General features: G+C 46.1%; 1 protein-coding gene across 1 annotated transcript; it reads left to right on the top strand.

Moving 5' to 3' along the window:
• Positions 1-1610: 1610 nt before the first annotated feature.
• On the top strand, positions 1611-17907 carry LOC311102701 (oxidation resistance protein 1-like; the record flags this gene model as incomplete). The annotated part of the gene is made up of 15 exons (XM_084144073.1): positions 1611-1675; positions 2361-2551; positions 3317-3384; positions 5567-5686; positions 7464-7643; positions 8062-8193; positions 8359-8543; positions 12018-12436; positions 12714-12873; positions 13310-13517; positions 13802-13918; positions 14661-14813; positions 15137-15232; positions 16016-16089; positions 16274-17907. The coding sequence occupies 15 exons, from the start codon at positions 1611-1613 to the stop codon at positions 16407-16409; spliced, it is 2304 nt and encodes a 767-aa protein (XP_084000199.1). The 3' UTR covers positions 16410-17907.
• Between the last annotated feature and the right edge of the window lie 314 nt (positions 17908-18221).

Genomic DNA, 18221 nt, shown 5'->3' with positions numbered 1-18221 from the left:
TCCCCTATTCATTATGAACTTGAGCTAAGTGGAGAAACAGATCTCTTCTGACTGAAGGTGCTAGAAAGAAAAGGGAAAATAGATGACATAAATCACATTCATTGCATCAGAACTCGATCAGGCCCTAAGGAATTTGACTTTGCAAATACAAAGATGTATGTCTCCTTGTCAAGAATTAAAGCACCAAAAATTCCATTCAATATACAGTATTATTCAATATACACTACATTGCCAAAAGTATGTGGACACCTGCTCGTCGAACATATCATTCAACAATCATGGACATTAATATGGAGTTGGTCCCCCCCCCCCTTTCTGCTATAACAGCCTCCACTCTTCTGGGAAGGCTTTCCACTAAATGTTGGAACATTGCTGCTTCCATTCAGCCACGAGCATTAGTGAGGTTGGGCACTGATGTTGGACGATTAGGCCTGGCTCGCAGTCAGCGTTTCAATTCGTCCCAAAGGTGTTCGATGGTGTTGAGGTCAGGGCTCTGTGCAGGCCAGTCAAGTTCTTCCACACCAATCTCGACAAACCATGGACCTCGCTTTGTGCATAGGGGCATTGTCATCCTGAAACAGGAAAGGGCCTTCCCCAAAGTGTTGCCACAGAGTTGGAAGCACAGAATCATCTAGAATGTCATTGTATGCTGTAGCAGAAATATTTCCCTTCACTGGAACTAAGGGGCCTAGCTCGAACCATAAAAAACAGCCCCAGACCATTATTCCCCCTCCACCAAACTATACAGTTGGCACTATGTAGTCGGGCAGGGAGCGTTCTCCTGGCAGCCGCCAAATGCAGATTTGTCCTTCGGACTACCAGATGGTGAAGCGTGATTATCACGCCAGAGAACGCATTTCCACTGCTCCAGAGTCCAATGGTGGCGAGCTTTACACCACTCCAGCCAACGCTTGGCATTGTGCATGGTGATCTTAGGCTTGTGTGTGGCTGCTCGGCCATGGAAACCCATTTCATGAGGCTCCCGACAAACAGTTAAAGTGCTGACATTGCTTCCAGATGTAGTTTGGAACTCAGTAGCCATGTTGAAAGTCACTGAGCTCTTCAGTAAGGCCATTCTACTGCCAATGTTTGTCTTTGGAGATTGCATGGCTGTGTGCTCGATTTTATACACCTGTCAGCAATGGGTGTGGCTGAAATAGCCGTATCCACTAATTTGAAGGGGTGTGCACATACTTTTGTATATATAGTGTACATGCATCTACTTCCTGGCTTCTCTCCCCTGGCATTTGTCTTGTTTAGAGTCTTTGAGAGCATTTTCTCAATACAAAATGTAATTTTTTTTGTTTATTTGATTTTTCCAGCGCAAGGTTATACGCCTGCTAAAATGCTCAGATTGCATCATTGATTCTCCTGAAAGGCCTGACTCCATTACTTGGAGTATATGCACTGTCTCACTCTCGCATTCTTCTATATGTGCACTAACCCACTCTCCTGTAGATATGATTATGGGGGCCTAATAAGCATGGAGACCGACTGGAGGAGGACGGATGCCAGCTAAGTCCCTCAACTCACCAGACCATCGCTGTTGTCAACATCCCAGTATTCTCAGATAGGCCCATGAGAAGTCCTTCTTGCAAACCCTCTGAGCCATGGAACACAAAATACAACAGAGGGACAAAAACAGGCCCAGCTACCTTGGCAACGTCAAGACCAGGTCTGCAATTTAACTGATTTCTTGGCAAAAAATGAGGAAAAGCACTGCTTAGACTTGTTGTGACGTTGTTTACTTAATCCCAGAATGTGTCAGCCTATTCTTTTTTGTGTTGCTCTCCCTACATGTTGTGTTGCTCTCCCTACATGTTGTGTTGCTCTCCCTACATGTTGTGTTGCTCTCCCTACATGTTGTGTTGCTCTCCCTACATGTTGTGTTGCTCTCCCTACATGTTGTGTTGCTCTCCCTACATGTTGTGTTGCTCTCCCTACATGTTGTGTTGAGGTGAAGGGAGCGCAGCAGCACAAAGCAGTAGAACTTCAACACCTTCTTTGATATAGTCACTCTTGTGAATTTACTTCTCGTTTGAATAAAGGAACACAAACCGTAAAAGGGCATTATGTGGGCGAGAGGAGTGCAGGTGCTTGCCAGAAACAGCAACAGCCTATATATCCCTAACTCCCACTATCCTACATGAATCACAAATGTGACTACCAAAATAGCCAGGCAAAATCATAAAGAATCATAGATGATTGCCTCGGATGGGTTATCAACAATTTCTACCCTTACATGCTCATATACTGTAGATGGAGTCAGAAGGCTTTCCTAACCATATTATATGGTAAACAGTAAACATCCCAGTAGTTTTCGCTACCACCAGTATCCCTCTGTTCTTTCTCCCCTACAGACTGGGGTCCAAGCTCCCTGCTGGGGCCACCCAGCCCCCCAGGTTCATTGCCGGACCCTTGGAGACAAGGCCTCAGACCAGCCCAACCAAGGAGGCCAGGGACAGCGGTCCGGGCCACCGTGCCGTGGGGCGTCCCCTTGACCACGTCCCCCACATCCGGAACCCCAGACTGCGACAGTATTACCTCCAAGGTGAGGTATCTCTCAACAAGGTTATGTAAATATCTCTGGTTTGTTTGCCTTAGTAGGGGCTTGGTAGCTGCAGTAGTTCCATCTCCAATTATTCATATGGTATTTATAAATGTGTTGTGTATTTTCGTAACAAACCATTCTAGAGCCTGACAGATAACACACAAGGGAAGGTTGGTAAGGAGGATTCCTCTCTCTAGATGTAGCATTTATTAAACTTTTGAGGAATTGCAACACTGCAGCAAGGAATGCTTGGGAACTTCTGACAGACAAAATACCCGTTGACTCGAACATAACAAAATGTGGAAAGGGGTATAAATACTTTCTGAAGGCACTGTACCCAGAACCACAGATCTGCCCCTGTCAATGTTGACATTTTTACAGAAGGACTTCAAACTCCTTATTGGATCAAATTGAAAGCCTGCTGGAGGAGTGATCTAGTTTGCTGACACATGACATTGAGCCAAAGATCTGACATTTCAATGTCGGTGTGTCAAAGACAACAGTGCTGCCTTGTTGCACACCTGAGGCTCTCAAAGAGAAAACTCAGTACCTTAATAAACCTCAGAAACATGTATAATGTATTACATGTACCTCAGAGATCCACAAAGGAGCCCACACACAGGGCCAGAGGGAGTCGGGGGAGTTGTTTTGCATGAATTAAACTATAAACAGTACCACAAACAACTAAGTCAGCAGCAGAAAGAAGAGAGTACTGGTGGAAAGAGTTGTCGCTTCTCAACATGTTTTTACATCTTGCCTTCATAGAGGCTACATGGGGAACGGAGGGAACCACAGCCAAGTCCACGGACAGAGATCACCTGTCAGCTGACAAGGTAGACACTATGATGAGTCACAATCTCATGTAGACCTACTCCTATGTCAAGGACCTTAAAGACCTGCTGCACCCTCACATTTGATAACCAATACAGTGCATAATATATGGTATTGATAGATTCTGATAATGAGTGTTAAAAGGTCAGACAAGCTGTATTTCAGTGAAACAGTGGTCACAGATCAGTCACAGATATTCCTTATTTCAATGGGTATCCAAGGGTATATTCAGAGGCTCTAGAACAGTTATAATGGAAGGACAGTGTATTGCAAAGTATGTGTTGAAAATAAATGTTCGTAATTATATCACAGGCAGATGTAGACGCTTCTATTACTGCAGCTTTCAAACGTTATCAGATCAAACGTTATCAGATCATGTATTTCGTAAAGGGGAAATTGAAATGTGGAACTACTGTAAAAAAAACAGTATTCAAATAATGCCAAACTGGTAGCCTGTATCACAATGGCTTGTTTAAAAATGTTTTAACACACACACAAGCAATTAGGCATGTTCCCACCAGTCTATAGTTCAAACACACACACCCTCTCATACCCACACACACATAGAGTAGCTGAGTGTGAATAATTACATTTACATTTTCGTCATTTAGCAGACGCTCTTATCCAGAGCGACTTACAAATTGGTGCATTCACCTTTATGATAGCCAGTGGGACAACCACTTTACAGTTTTTTTTTTTTTTTTTTGGGGGGGTAGAAGGATTACTTGATCCTATCCCAGGTATTCCTTAAAGAGGTGGGGTTGCAAGTGTCTCCGGAAGGTGGTGAGTGACTCCGCTGTCCTGGCGTCGTGAGGGAGCTTGTTCCACCATTGGGGTGCCAGAGCAGCGAACAGTTTTGACTGGGCTGAGCGGGAACTGTGCTTCCGCAGAGGTAGGGGAGCCAGCAGGCCAGAGGTGGATAAACGCAATGCCCTCGTTTGGGTGTAGGGACTGATCAGAGCCTGAAGGTACGGAGGTGCCATTCCCCTCACAGCTCCGTAGGCAAGCACCATAGTCTTGTAGCAGATGCGAGCTTCAACTGGAAGCCAGTGGAGTGTGCGGAGGAGCGGGGTGACGTGAGAGAACTTGGGAAGTTTGAACACCAGACGGGCTGCGGCGTTCTGGATGAGTTGTAGGGGTTTAATGGCACAGGCAGGGAGCCCAGCCAACAGCGAGTTGCAGTAATCCAGACGGGAGATGACAAGTGTCTGGATTAGGACCTGTGTCGCTTCCTGTGTAAGGCAGGGTCGTACTCTGCAAATGTTGTAGAGCATGAACCTACAGGATCGGGTCACCGCCTTGATGTTAGCGGAGAACGACAGGGTGTTGTCCAGGGTCACGCCAAGGCTCTTTGCACTCTGGGTGGAGGACACAACGGAGTTGTCAACCGTGATGGCGAGATCATGGAACAGGCAGTCCTTCCCCAGGAGGAAGAGCAGCTCCGTCTTGCAGAGGTTCAGCTTGAGGTGGTGATCCGTCATCCACACTGATATGTCTGCCAGACATGCAGAGATGCGATTCGCCACCTGGTTATCAGAAGGAGGAAAGGAGAAGATTAATTGTGTGTCGTCTGCGTAGCAATGATAGGAGAGGCCATGTGAGGATATGACAGAGCCAAGTGACTTGGTGTATAGCGAGAATAGGAGAGGGCCTAGAACTGAGCCCTGGGGGACACCAGTGGTGAGAGCACGTGGTGCGGAGACAGATTATCGCCACGCCACCTGGTAGGAGCGACCTGTCAGGTAGGACGCAATCCAAGAGTGAGCCGCGCCGGAGATGCTCAACTCGGAGAGGGTGGAGAGGAGGATCTGATGGTTCACAGTGTCAAAGGCAGCAGATAGGAGGACGAGAGCAGAGGAGAGAGAGTTAGCTTTAGCAGTGCGGAGAGCCTCCGTGACACAGAAGAGCAGTCTCAGTTGAATGACCAGTTTTGAAACCTGGTAATAATGCCCGCAGACATGGAGTCTCAAAAGTCAGGTTCATGGACCTAAATTACGTTCCCATCTGTCAATAGCTGAATCCTGTGTTGTGTAGGAGCGGCTGGAGGGTTCACATTATATTATTGGGCTTGTCAGAGGGTTGTAGCGTCTCAAATGAAGGGAAAAGATTGTAATTATTTGGTCTGATTTCTTTTAATATTGGAGTACTACCTGAAGTGGATTTCTGCACTATGTCTACTCACAGGCTGGCCATGAAGACACTGTGTTCAGTGTCACCTCCAAGTGCAGTAGCCTGGCAGATCAGACTAAGCTGAACAGGCAGCTCTCCACCTCCTTCATCTCTTCCTCCCTCATCTCCCGGCAGGTAAGAAAGAGACACCCTTATCAGATGCTACATCCTGTACACATGCATGTATGCGTATCTTCCAGAGCCAACATTTATTGATATATATATAATGACTGGTATCTTTTGTTTCTGCATTCTGTACCTTCTCCTCACTCAACATGTGACACCTTGAAATGTCACAGGAAAACAAACGTGACACACTATGCATGGGGGCATTGTCATGCTGAAACAGGAAAGGGCCTTCCCCAAACTGCTGCCACAAAGTTAGAAGCACAGTATCAGCCAGAAAGTCATGGTATGCTGTAGCGTTAAGATTTCCCTTCACTGGAACTAAGGGGCTTAGCCCGAACCATGAAAAACAGACCCAGACCATTATTTCTCCTCCACCAAACGTTACAGTTGGCACTATGGATTCGGGCAGGTAGTGTTCTCCTGGCATCCGCCAAACCCAGATTCATCCGTCGGACTGCCAGATGGTGAAGCGTGATTCATCACTCCAGAGAACGCGTTTCCACTGCTCCAGAGTCCAATGGCGGTGAGCTTTACACCACTCCAGCCGACGCTTGGCATTGCGCATGGTGATCTTAGGCTTGTATACAGCTGCTCGGCCTTGGAAACCCATTTCATGACGCTCCCGACGAACAGTTCTTGTGCTGACGTTACTTCCAGAGGCAGTTTGGAACTTAGTGAATGTTGCAACCGAGGACAGACGATTTTTACGTGCTACACGCGTCAGCACTCGGCGGTCCTGTTCTGTGATTTTGGGTGGCCTACCACTTTGCGGCTGAGCCTTTGTTGCAGCACTTACAGTTGACCTGTTGGAAAGGTGGCATCCTATGACGGTGCCACGTTGAAAGTCACTGAGCTCTTCAGTAAGACCATTCTACTGCCAACGTTTTTCTATGGAGATTTCATGGCTGTGTACTCGATTTGTCTACACCTGTCAGCAAAGGGTGTGGCTGAAATAGCCGAATCCACTAATTTGAAGGGGTGTCCACATACATTTGTGTATATATAGTATGTTGTTTTGCTTGTACTTTCCACTATGGATTTGGCATGCAAAGTGAGTGAAAGACTACGTAGTCGTCACCACATGGTCTTCAGAGAACCTACAGGTAACTGGCAAAAAAAAGGAAACACCAATATAGTGTCTTAATAGGGCGTTGGGCCACCATTTAACTGCCAGAACAGCTTCAATGCATCTTGGAATAGATTATTCACGTGTCTAACTATTGGAGGGATGTAACTCCATTCTTCCACAAGGAATTCCATAATTTGGTGTTTAGTTGATGGTGGTGGAAAACGTTGTCTCAGGCGCCGCTCCAGAATCATCCATAAGTGTTAAATTGGGTTGAGATCTGGTGACTGACACACACACACCTATGCTCCTTTGAGACCCCTCTTTCAAAGTCACTGAGATCTCTTTTGGCCATGGTAGCCAAAATAATGGCCAACTCTGCATTTTTATACATGGCTCTCAGCATGATACGATGTTAATTGATTAATTAACTCTGGGACCACACCTGTGTGGAAGCACCTGCTTTCAATATACTTTGTATCCCTCATTTACTCAAGTGTTTCCTTAATTTGAGCAGTTACCTGTATTTTGCATTGTTACCAAATCAATCCTCCACCCCTCCACTCCAGTAGGCTACAGATAAGACCACAGTAAAGCAGATGTAGAGTTCACAGTACATTAGAAAGAGGAAGTGGGAGGTCTTGAACTGGGCAGAGTTTTATTTACAGCAGCGCACAAATATGTGTTGTGATGTTTCTCCGCACTTTCATTTCGAAGAACCTCCGCGTTCCCAAGAGTAAAGGCTTTGACCAAGGCTCATCTCCCGCGGTGATGCACCTTGACCCCAACCTCAGGCTGGAGCCAGAGTTGGACACTGACCTGGGGCTCGGGCTTTTTCCGGCCCCATCTGCCAGCCCTCACTCCCCATCACCAGATGCAGAGTATGACAAACTACTGGTAAGGACAATGTGAATGCATTTATTCCACAAATCATACAGAAGAGGAAGTACATTTGACAATGTTTTTACATTATTTAACCATGATTATCTGGCTCCTGTCAGGCCTTTAATGGAGTGTGTTCTTGCTTTTCCGGTGGTAGAGTTGACTGTTCTTGTCAGGAGAGGCCAAAATAGCTTAAATTAAGCTTAAATTGTTAAAAAGAATAAGAGCCAATGCAGGACTGGAAAAACGTAGCAAACTCGCTAATGGCAATGATTGATTGTTTCTGTGAGAACTGTTCTTTTCAAACCTGCTTAGTCAGCTCTGTGTATATAAAGCACTGTTTTAACGAGTGGCTAATGCCTGCTTTAGACACTAGTAAGTCAAGGGGAGAAGTGCATATTACTGGGCTACGGCTGTGTTTTGATTCTCCCAGGATGTGGAGGCAGTGCCAATGCCTGACGGACAGCGCTGCCTACTGGCCCTCCCTCCCGAGTGCTCCCAAGGTGAAGGGCAAGCCGCCATGCCGTATCTCAAATTGTTCTGCCGCTACATCACTGACCGCAAGGTGGGTGGAGACTAGCGCCGCTCTCGTTCACCTCTCACGCACCTCGCTCTCGCACTTCTTGCTCACCCCTCTCTCACCACCCGCTTACCTTTCTCACCTCTCTCTCTCTCTCTCTCTCTCTATATATATATATATATATATATATATATATATATATATATCTAGGGTGTGGTTTCTGGAATCTTGCTAGTGACGTCCAATAAGATCTTCTTTGACCCGTGTAAGACCCACCCGTTGGTAATGGAGCACGGCTGTGAGGAGTACCTGCTGTCCTGCTCAGTGGACAGCCTGGCCTCGGTCTCCTTCTACTCGGACATCTCCCACGTGCACTTCAACTCCTCCACACACAGGTCAGCATTGAATGACTGTGCACGATTGAGACACACAGATTCGGTGCAGCTCTGCACAGATCAACATACTGTGTCTTCACATTGCCTGGAAGGCGTTTAACCTATGAGGTCACTAAAATAATCCTATATTCTGGGCAGACCTGTCAAATCGGTGTATCTCGAATACGTACTATGACTGGATCAGTGTGGGTGAGTCTGACATATCCACAGGTAGCAACAGTGACCTTAAATACTGTATGTTCTCTGTGATATCTAGCAGTGCAAATGGAGTATAGCCAATTAAATTGGTCCAAGGATTTCTATGGTATCAAATTTTATTTGTCACATACACGTGTTTAGCAGATGTTATAGCGGGTGTAGCGAAATGCTTATGCTTCTAGCTCCGACAGTGCAGTAATATCTAACAATTGCACAACATATACACACAAATCTAAGTAAGGAATGGGATTTAAGAATATATACATATATGGACAAGCAATGACAGAGCGGCATGGACTAAGAGACAGAAGAATATTATAGAATGCAGTATATACATATGAGATGAGTAGTGCAAGATATGTAAACATTATTAAAAGTGACTAGTGTTCCATTTCTTAAAGTGGCCAGTGATTTCAATAGGCAGCAGTAGCCTCTAATGTGCTAGTGATGGTTATTTAACAGTCTGATGGCCTTGAGATAGAAGCTGTTTTTCATTCTCTCGGTCCCAGCTTTGAGGCACCTGTACTGACCTCGCCTTCTGGATGATAGCGGGGTGAACAGGCAGTGGCTCGGGTGGTTGATGTCCTTGATGATCTTTTTGGCCTTCCTGTGACATCGGGTGCTGTATGTGTCTTGGAGGGCGGGTAGTTTGCCCCCGATAATGCGTTCGGCAGACCGCACCACCCTCTGGAGAGCCCTGCGGTTGTGGGCGGTGCAGTTGCCGTACCAGGCGGTGATGCAGCCCGACAGGATGCTCTCAATTGTGCATCTGTAAAAGTTTGAGGGTTTTAGTTGATAAGCCACATTTCTTCAGCCTCCTGAGGTTGAAGAGGTTCTGTTGCGCCTTCTTCACCACACTATCTGCGTGGGTGGACCATTTCAGTTTGTCGGTGATGTGTACGCCAAGGAACTTGAAGCCTTCCATCTTCTCCACTGCGGTCCCGTCGATGTGGATAGGGGGGTGCACCCTCTGCTGTTTCCTGAAGTCCACGATCATCTCCTTTGTTTTGTTGATGTTGAGTGAGAGGTTATTTTCCTGGTACCACACTCCCAGAGCCCTCACCTCCTCCCCTGTAGGCGGTCTCGTCATTGTTGGTAATCAAGCATACTACTGTTGTGTCGTCTGCAAACTTGATGATTGAGTTGGAGGCGTGCTTGGCCACGCAGTCATGGGTGAACAGGGAGTACAGGAGGGGGCTGAGCACGCACCCTTGTGGGGCCCCAGTGTTGAGGATCAGCGAAGTGGAGATGTTGTTTCCTACCTTCACCACCTGCGGGAGGACCGTCAGGAAGTCCAGGACCCAGTTGCACAGGGCGGGGTTCAGACCCTCGAGCTTAATGATGAGCTTGGAGGGTACTATGGTGTTGAATGCTGAGCTATAGTCAATGAACAGCATTCTTACATAGGTATTCCTCTTGTCCAGATGGGATAGGGCAGTGTGATGGCAATTGCATCGTCTTTGGATCTATTGGTGCGGTAAGTAAATTGAAGTGGGTCTAGGGTGACAGGTAAGGTAGAGGTGAAATTATCCTTGACTAGTCTCTCAAAGCACTTCATGATGACAGAGGTGAGTGCTACAGGGCGATAGTCATTTAGTTCAGTTACCTTTGCTTTCTTGGGTACTGGAACAATGGTGGCCATCTTGAAGCATGTGGGAACAGCAGACTGGGAAAGGGAGAGATTGAATATGTCCATGAACATGTGTTTAGCTTGTCTGGAAGCGAGACGTCGGTGTCGGCAACGTGGCTGGTTTTCTTTTTGTAGTCCGTGATTGTCTGTAGACCCTGCCACATACGTCTCGTGTCTGAGCCGTTGAATTGCGACTCCACTTTGTCTCTATACTGATGTTTTGCCAGTTTAATTGCCTTGCGGAGTGAGTAGCTACACTGTTTGTATTCTGCCATATTCCCAGTCACCTTGCCGTGGTTGAATGCGGTGGTTCGCGCTTTCAGAATTGCGCGAATGATGCCGTCTATCCACGGTTTCTGGTTAGGGTAGGTTTTAATAGTCACAGTGGGCACAACATCACCTATACACTTCCTGATAAACTCTGTCACTGTTTCAGTGTATATGTCTAAATTATTTTCGGAAGCTACCCAGAACATATCCCAGTCCGCGTGATCAAAACAATCTTGAAGCATGGATTCCGATTGGTCAGACCAGCGTTGAATAGTCCTTAGCACGGGTACTTCCTGTTTTGAGTTTCTGCCTATAGGAAGGGAGAAGCAAAATGGAGTCGTGGTCAGATTTGCTGAAAGGAGGGCGGGGGAGGGCCTTATAACCATCCCGGAAGTTTGAATAGCAATGGTCGAGGATTTTAGCAGTGCGAGTACAACAGTCGATATGTTGATAGAACTTCGGCAGCCTAGTCCTCAAACTTGCTTTGTTAAAATCCCCGGCTAAAATAAATGCAGCCTCAGAATATGTGGTTTCCAGTTTGCATAAGGTCCAGTGAAGTTCTTTGAGGGCCGTCGTGGTATCGGCTTGAGGGGGGATATACACGGCCGTGACTATAACCGAAGAGAATTCTCTTAGGAGATAATACGGTCGGCATTTGATTGTGAAAAATTCTAGGTCGGGTGAACAGAAGGACTCGAGTTCCTCTGTTACTACAATTACACCACGAGTCGTTAATCATGAAACATACACCTCCGCCCTTCTGCTTCCCGGAGAGATATTTATGTCTGCGCGATGAACTGAGAACCCATCTGGCTGGACCGATTTCGACAGAATATCCCAAGAGAGCCATGTTTCCGTGAAACAGAGTATGTTACAGGCCTTGATGTCTCTCTGGAAAGAAATCCTTGCCCGTAGTTCGTCGACTTTGTTAACCTAAGATTGAAGATTAGCGAGTAGAATACTTGGAAGCGGTGGGTGGTGTGCGCGCCTCCTAAGTCGAACCAGCAGGCCGCTCCGAGTGCCTCTCCTCCGCCGGCAATGTTTTGGGTCAGCCGCTGGAATCAATTCAGTTGCCCTGGGGAGAGCAAACAAAGGATCTGCTTCGGGAAAGTCGTATTCCTGGTCGTAATGCTGGTGAGTTACCGCCGCTCTGATATCCAATAGTTTTTCCCGGCTGTATGTAATGACTCAAAACACTTTCTGAGCTAATAATGTAAAAAATAATACATAAAAAAACAAAATACTGCAAAGTTTCCTAAGAGCTAGTCGCGAGGCCGCCATCTTCGTCGGCGCCAGGACCACCATCAAGGAGCGTTTGCCGGGTTACATATTGCAGAACATGCAACATACATAGGGGGTTGTTTTTCTGTAACTAGGTGGAAAGGAACTAAAAAGACACAGAAAACTGGCTCCAAAACTGGCAAGACGCTCCAGCAGGGTGGGAGGCGAAGCAGCAGGAGCCCACAGCACAAGGGGGAGACTATCCCAGCGCTGGTCTCTGCTGCTACGTCGGAGCTGAGGTCTGCCCTGGCTCTGAGCCTGGTCCAGGGGGTCGCTGAGGAGGAGAGTAGCAGTGACATGACTGAGGCAGAGAAGCAGCTGGAGGGGAACGGGAGTCCACTGGAAGAGCTGGTTGTGCAGTCATCCGGGGCTCTGGGAGTGGCTGTGCTGAGCAGTGCTGCCACCTTCTGTTGTGGAGGACAAGAGGCAGCAGGGACGGGGAATCTAGTGAGAATGGAGCTGGTGGACAGAGAGGGGACGGAGAAGGAGCAGTCTGTGAGGAATCGGACGCCAGGTAAGGAAAGGAATCAAGTCGATAGGTTTATCTCATTGTTTTATCCCAAGCAGCACTGTGTGGTTTAGGTCTGCTTGATAAGTTTGTAGGAAGATTGTATCATAACAAATGCTTCCCACTCAGTCTCTTTTTCTTTCTGTGTTTTGCTATCCCCTCACTCTTTTTCTCCATCCTCCCCCCTCTCCCCTTTTCTTTCTCTCCCCTTTTCCCACTCTCGCCCTCTTTCCCCCCTCCCTCTCTTTCTTCCTCCCCCCCTACTTCTCTCCCTCTTCTCCAGGCCCCTCTAGACCTTCTTCAGGGACTTTTGGATGTCTCATGTTCGTCAGGCTGCGGCTCCAGCGGTCCGCTGGGAAGAAGGGTTTGGCTGTAGGCCTGCAGCTGGGGACAACCAAAACCTTGCCCCGGTGGGATGCCTGGTTCGCCTTCTCCCAGGAGAGGTAACAGTCTGCAGTCTGGAGCCACAGAAAGACTGTTTTAGTTTAGCATTTACACTCCACTTACATTCTGTGAACATTAGCACCTCACACTGACAATGTCTAACATTATTATTATTATTATTATTATTAATAATAATAATAATATGCCATTTAGCAGACGCTTTTATCCAAAGCGACTTAGTCATGCGTGCATACATTTTTACGTATGGGTGGTCCCGGGGTTCGAACCCACTACCCTGGCGTTACAAGCGCCATGCTCTACCAATTGAGCTACAGAGGACCACATTAACATAATGTTTACATGTCTTGTGCAGCAATTTCAATGACCTCCCTTGCTGAGGAATATAGAGACTTCAAGTTCAAAGACATTTCTCACTAGAAGTAAGTCAAAGGTCTTTAACACTAAATCTTTCTGCTCTCATGGTCTTGTCTGTAGCTCAGACGAGCTCTACGCCTATCTGAGCCACTGGAGGCCAGACCTGCGCATACTGGAGGGAGGGTCGGAGGAGGAGGAGGAGGAGGAGGAGGAGGAGGAGGAGGAGGAGGAGGGGGAGGGCGACAAAGACGAGTTTGTACTGGTCGACGACAGAGAAGAGGAGGAAGAGGTGTCCAAGAACCACGGACGGACTGGGGAGGACTGGGAGGTAAGTTTGTATATTAATGTCATTGAGGAGAGTCCTAAAGAAAGTCTATAGTGGCTGACAACAAAAATGGCTATTTCTATTTACTTTGACTAGAGAGTCAGTGGTGACAATGCATCTTGTGCACATCTTGCCCTGGGGAAGTTTGAGCAACTGTTTGAAAGTTTGAGCAGTGTTTAGGTGGGGTGGGGTCCGTGGTTGTTGTTTGAGTGTGACGTGTGTGTCAAGTTTGAGTGAGAGTGTGATGTTAATGGGTTTATAACTAGGTTGTGTGTCTTGTCTTGCAGATGGTGTCAGTGGAGGACGGTGGTGGGAGACTACCTCTGGTCATGGACAAAGATCCAGAGGGACTGTGTGAGATCGTAGAGCAGAGTCGCATCTTGGATGCAACGCTTGTCAGAGAGGTGAGCACCCAACCATAGACACATGTATGTCAGGTCTTCACAAAACACTGTCTGATCTAATCACACATGCACAAATTCACAATGGAAGATTGTTCTCATCCATTCTTGGATAAGAAAGAGAGATAATGACTTCATTAATCCCCAAGGGGAAATTAATTAAAGCCTCTCATGACATGTCACTGGCCAGCACCACACATATAGAAGAAATTGCACACATTCCTTTTCTTGCCTCTAGTTCCACAAATGCATTACAAGTTCAGCATTCATTGACTGGTCTGGGGTTAAAGATAAATCCAGAGTCTGCGACTAAACCTGACTTTTCTGCTTCTGCCTCAGTCTCCCTCAAGCAGCATTGGTCTTCAGTCATACACACAGTGCCATTCATAACTGAACCTTCGTGCTGAGTAGATTACTGACAATTCGCAAAACCCCTACTATGGGTGTATAAGGTAGAACGCTGGTAGTGAACTCCTGTGGAGAGATTTAAGCAGAGCAGTGCTGTGAGCACTTTGAACCAATACATTAGCTATGGAGCCCTGCAGGTCAGCTCTTCAAGTGTTTCATTATGTCCAGGCTCATTCACTTGTTGGATACCAATTATTTCCCTTTTCTTTAACTAATCTTTTCCTCTGTTGAGCTAATCTTAATCTTTTAATAAGTATCTATTCTCCCATCTTTGTGCCCCTTCTCTCCAACCCTCACACAACTCTTTCTCCTTCTCAATCCTTCCCTCTCTCTCCAGCTCTCAGCCGAGTTGCCTCCCAGGACAGTGGGCCACATGTGGCATCTGGCCTACAGCACGTCTCTTCACGGCTCCAGCCTCAAGTCCCTCTACCGGAAGCTGAACGGCAGCGACTCGCCCGTACTCATGGTCATTAAGGACTCGCTCAATCAGGTGACCTTTTTATGTACTCAGATTAGTTTTATTTAAAAGTTACAAACAACTCCCCAATGTTACATGCACCACCCTCAACATTTTTGACTATCTATCTGCTTTAGAGATTAAACACAGAAGCACGTACCATAGACCACCTGCTTTTCATGGCATTTGCACTATTCACTTCAGACACTCAACTGTTCCAGAGACTATGGTGGGGTTGATTTGCCAGGAGTCACGAGTTCATTGTGGACTTATGGTTACCTATGAAGACCCTCATTGTATGAGCTCGGTCTTGTTTGGTTACCAGAGGGTTGTGTTTTTGTTTCTCTGTGCCCCAGGTGTTTGGGAGCTTTCTCTCTCACCCACTGAGGCCGAGCGAGACCTTCTACGGCACAGGAGAGACATTTCTCTTCATGCTGCGTCCTCGATTCAAGGTCATACATGACACACACTATGATGCATACACTACACTTACACAACCATTGCCAAACAATTCTCTCCTACATGTTCTAATCTGAAATGTGGCTTTTAAGGTATCGGCACAGGATTGTTGTGAAAAGTGAAAAGACAATACTGTTGTGTTGCAAATCTTGCTGATGTAATAGGGCATGAGTTTCCATAGCAACCAAATTACTATTCACATAAAGGTCTCTACCAACATTTACATTTTAGTCATTTAGCAGACGCTCTTATCCAGAGCGACTTACAATTAGTGAGTGCATACATTTTCATACTGCTCCCCCGTGGGAATCGAACCCACAACCCTGGTGTTGCAAGCGCCATGCTCTACTAACTGAGCTACACGGGACAACAACATCACATGATCGATTTTAATACATGACTGGATTATGAAAGGTCACTCGTTGCTATTAATCACGAGGTTGGTGGCACCTTAATTGGGGAGGACGGGCTCATGATAATGGCTGGAGGCGAATAAGTGGAATGGTATCAAATACATCAAACACATGGTTTCCATGTGTTTGATTCCATTCGCACCGTTCCAGTCATTATTATGAGCCGTCCTCCCCTCAGCAGCCTCCTGTGCTATCAGTAGTGTACTGTATATGCAGAGCATTACAAAGGGCAAGTTCATTGGTCTGCAATTCACCTGGTCTGCAATGCGAAAAGGGTCAGAAGTAATGCATTAATCAGATAGGAACCTGAGGTACCCCTGTGTTGGTGTCCTTGACTGACTCTGCCCTTGTCACCTCCCACAGTGTTTCAGATGGACCGGAGAAAACTCCTTCTTCATAAAGGGAGACCTGGACTCTTTTGCTATCGGAGGAGGAAGGTAGGGCCACTCCCAGTCATACAAATGTGTTACGTTATGGTTTTCTTGATGCTGATGTTATTTCTGTTTGCTTGACACTTAGTATGTTGCTTTGTGGTACAGTAAGTGTCAATATGTTTAGGAGAACACATTACTTTACTCTAAAACAATTAACTGAGTTTCTCTCTCTCTTTCTCTTCCGCAGTGGTCACTTTGGCCTGTGGCTAGATGAGACTCTGTACCTGGGCAGGAGTAGCCCATGTTACACCTTCAACAACTGCTGCCTCTCGGAAAGAGACGACTTCCACGTCATAGACCTGGAGGTGTGGACGTTCTGGTGAAGGCCTGCCCTCTTCAGCTCGCCTAGCAACACCCACTCACTCTGTCTGGCCATCCAATGACTGCTTTAAACAAGACTCTAGAACCCATCTCTTCTAGAACAATGAGTTGTTGGAGGTACCTGTTTTGACTTAATTCTGTGGATTTGGGCTGCAATCTGAACTGTGATTATTCTGAACCCTAGCTCTGAATGTGGACCAAACCATTAGGTGGAGGAGGGGTGTTAGTGGTTTGGGACTGAGGTTGAAGCCTCACTCCATTGGAAGACTTGCCCTGTTGCAACCCCCCCACTACTTTTGCAGGTTGGTATGGTCCTCACTTTCAACTGACTCTGCATTGTGGATACTGTAGTTCTGTGGTGGAATTCACATCTCCTTCTAGCAATGATCTCCATCTGAAGACCTACCTGCATGTGCAGGCCTGCATTTCCACCCCAGCACAATTGGCACTGTTATTCTGGCATCATCTTTTTTTTGTTGTACATCTGTTTGCCTCTTGTGAATCGCTAACCTGAAGGTGGCTGTCTCTTTTGTAAAATGGAGGAACTGAAATTAGAAGAAATAGGGGCTTAAGATGCCCCTTTTTGCATATGGACCAAATTATATGAACTGATGTACAAATTTAGTTAACTTGAACAAAAAGAGGACGCAGTCTAACCTAACTGTCTTTAAAAATGTTTAATGCTACCCACTATCCATCAAACAATACCTGAAAGTTGCTGTCACTGATCAGAAGTTAGATCTATGTTCCCATAATACAACAAGTAGACAAAATCAACAAAATGTTTAAAATAGGGCTAATGTTATTATAACATGTCTTTATCTGATATTTTTGAGAAACATCGAGCTCATCCAGTGGTCAATGCAAGCTTGGGGACAAAATATCAATCAAGACTCCTTTTAGCAAAGACCCATTTTAATTTCTTGCACAAAATGTGGCACTATCAGTCAAAGGTTATTTCAAGGGGATGACTACCTCTGCAATGCTAACATGTGCATACATTGCTGCGATTTAAAAGGAACGATTCATTCATTTTGAACGTTATATCATATTTGTGCATCTCTGAGCGATGTTCTATCGATTCCCGGGGTCATTTCATGTTTATCTGAGCGATTCGCTGTTCAAGCAGGCAAAAATACAGCCTGCTTGAACAGCGACTAGCTCAGATACACATGAAATGACCCCGGGAATTGATAGAACAGAGATGCACATACGATATAACATTCAAAATAGGTGAATCTTTCTTTTAACAAGAGGATGGAGAAATAACATTTTGTTAAGATATTACCTGATTCAAATGTACACACTAAGTCAATTTCATCTTGCCCTTGATAACGGTTCATTTTGTTAGATAATCTTTGGTGTAGTCACACCGTGAATTCTGATCTCATGGGCAAGGTGTTCTGAAACTACAGGTTAATTAAAATGAGATGTACAGCAATGTTTGGCTTCATAGGAAAGATAACAAAAAGCAATTACATTAAACATTGTGCCACCATCCAACTTTGTTTTGTGTTTCCATGACAGCTGTTGGCAACCTCGGGAACAGAGCAGGGGTGTTGCCTGCAGAGGTTTTAGCAATGACGTCAGGCTTTGGCTAGCCAACTTTGGACTTTCAGGCAAGGCCGTCACAAACTGCTAAAACTCTAGAGGGAACGACTTGACCTGCTCTGCCACTCCAACTCCAACTCTTCCAACAATGACAGAAGTATTACAAATCTATGGTTCTTTACATATTGCACAACAGAGATTAAGAAAAACAAGAATTAGAACAATGCATTATGGTGCAGTCTGCTTGTTTTGGTGTGAAGATG

This window comes from Coregonus lavaretus, assembly GCF_964263955.1.
Source record: "Coregonus lavaretus genome assembly, chromosome: 27".
In the NCBI taxonomy this organism is placed as follows: Eukaryota; Metazoa; Chordata; class Actinopteri; order Salmoniformes; family Salmonidae; genus Coregonus; species Coregonus lavaretus.
Note: the sequence above shows the minus strand (reverse complement) of the source record. Positions and strands in the feature narration are given on the sequence as shown.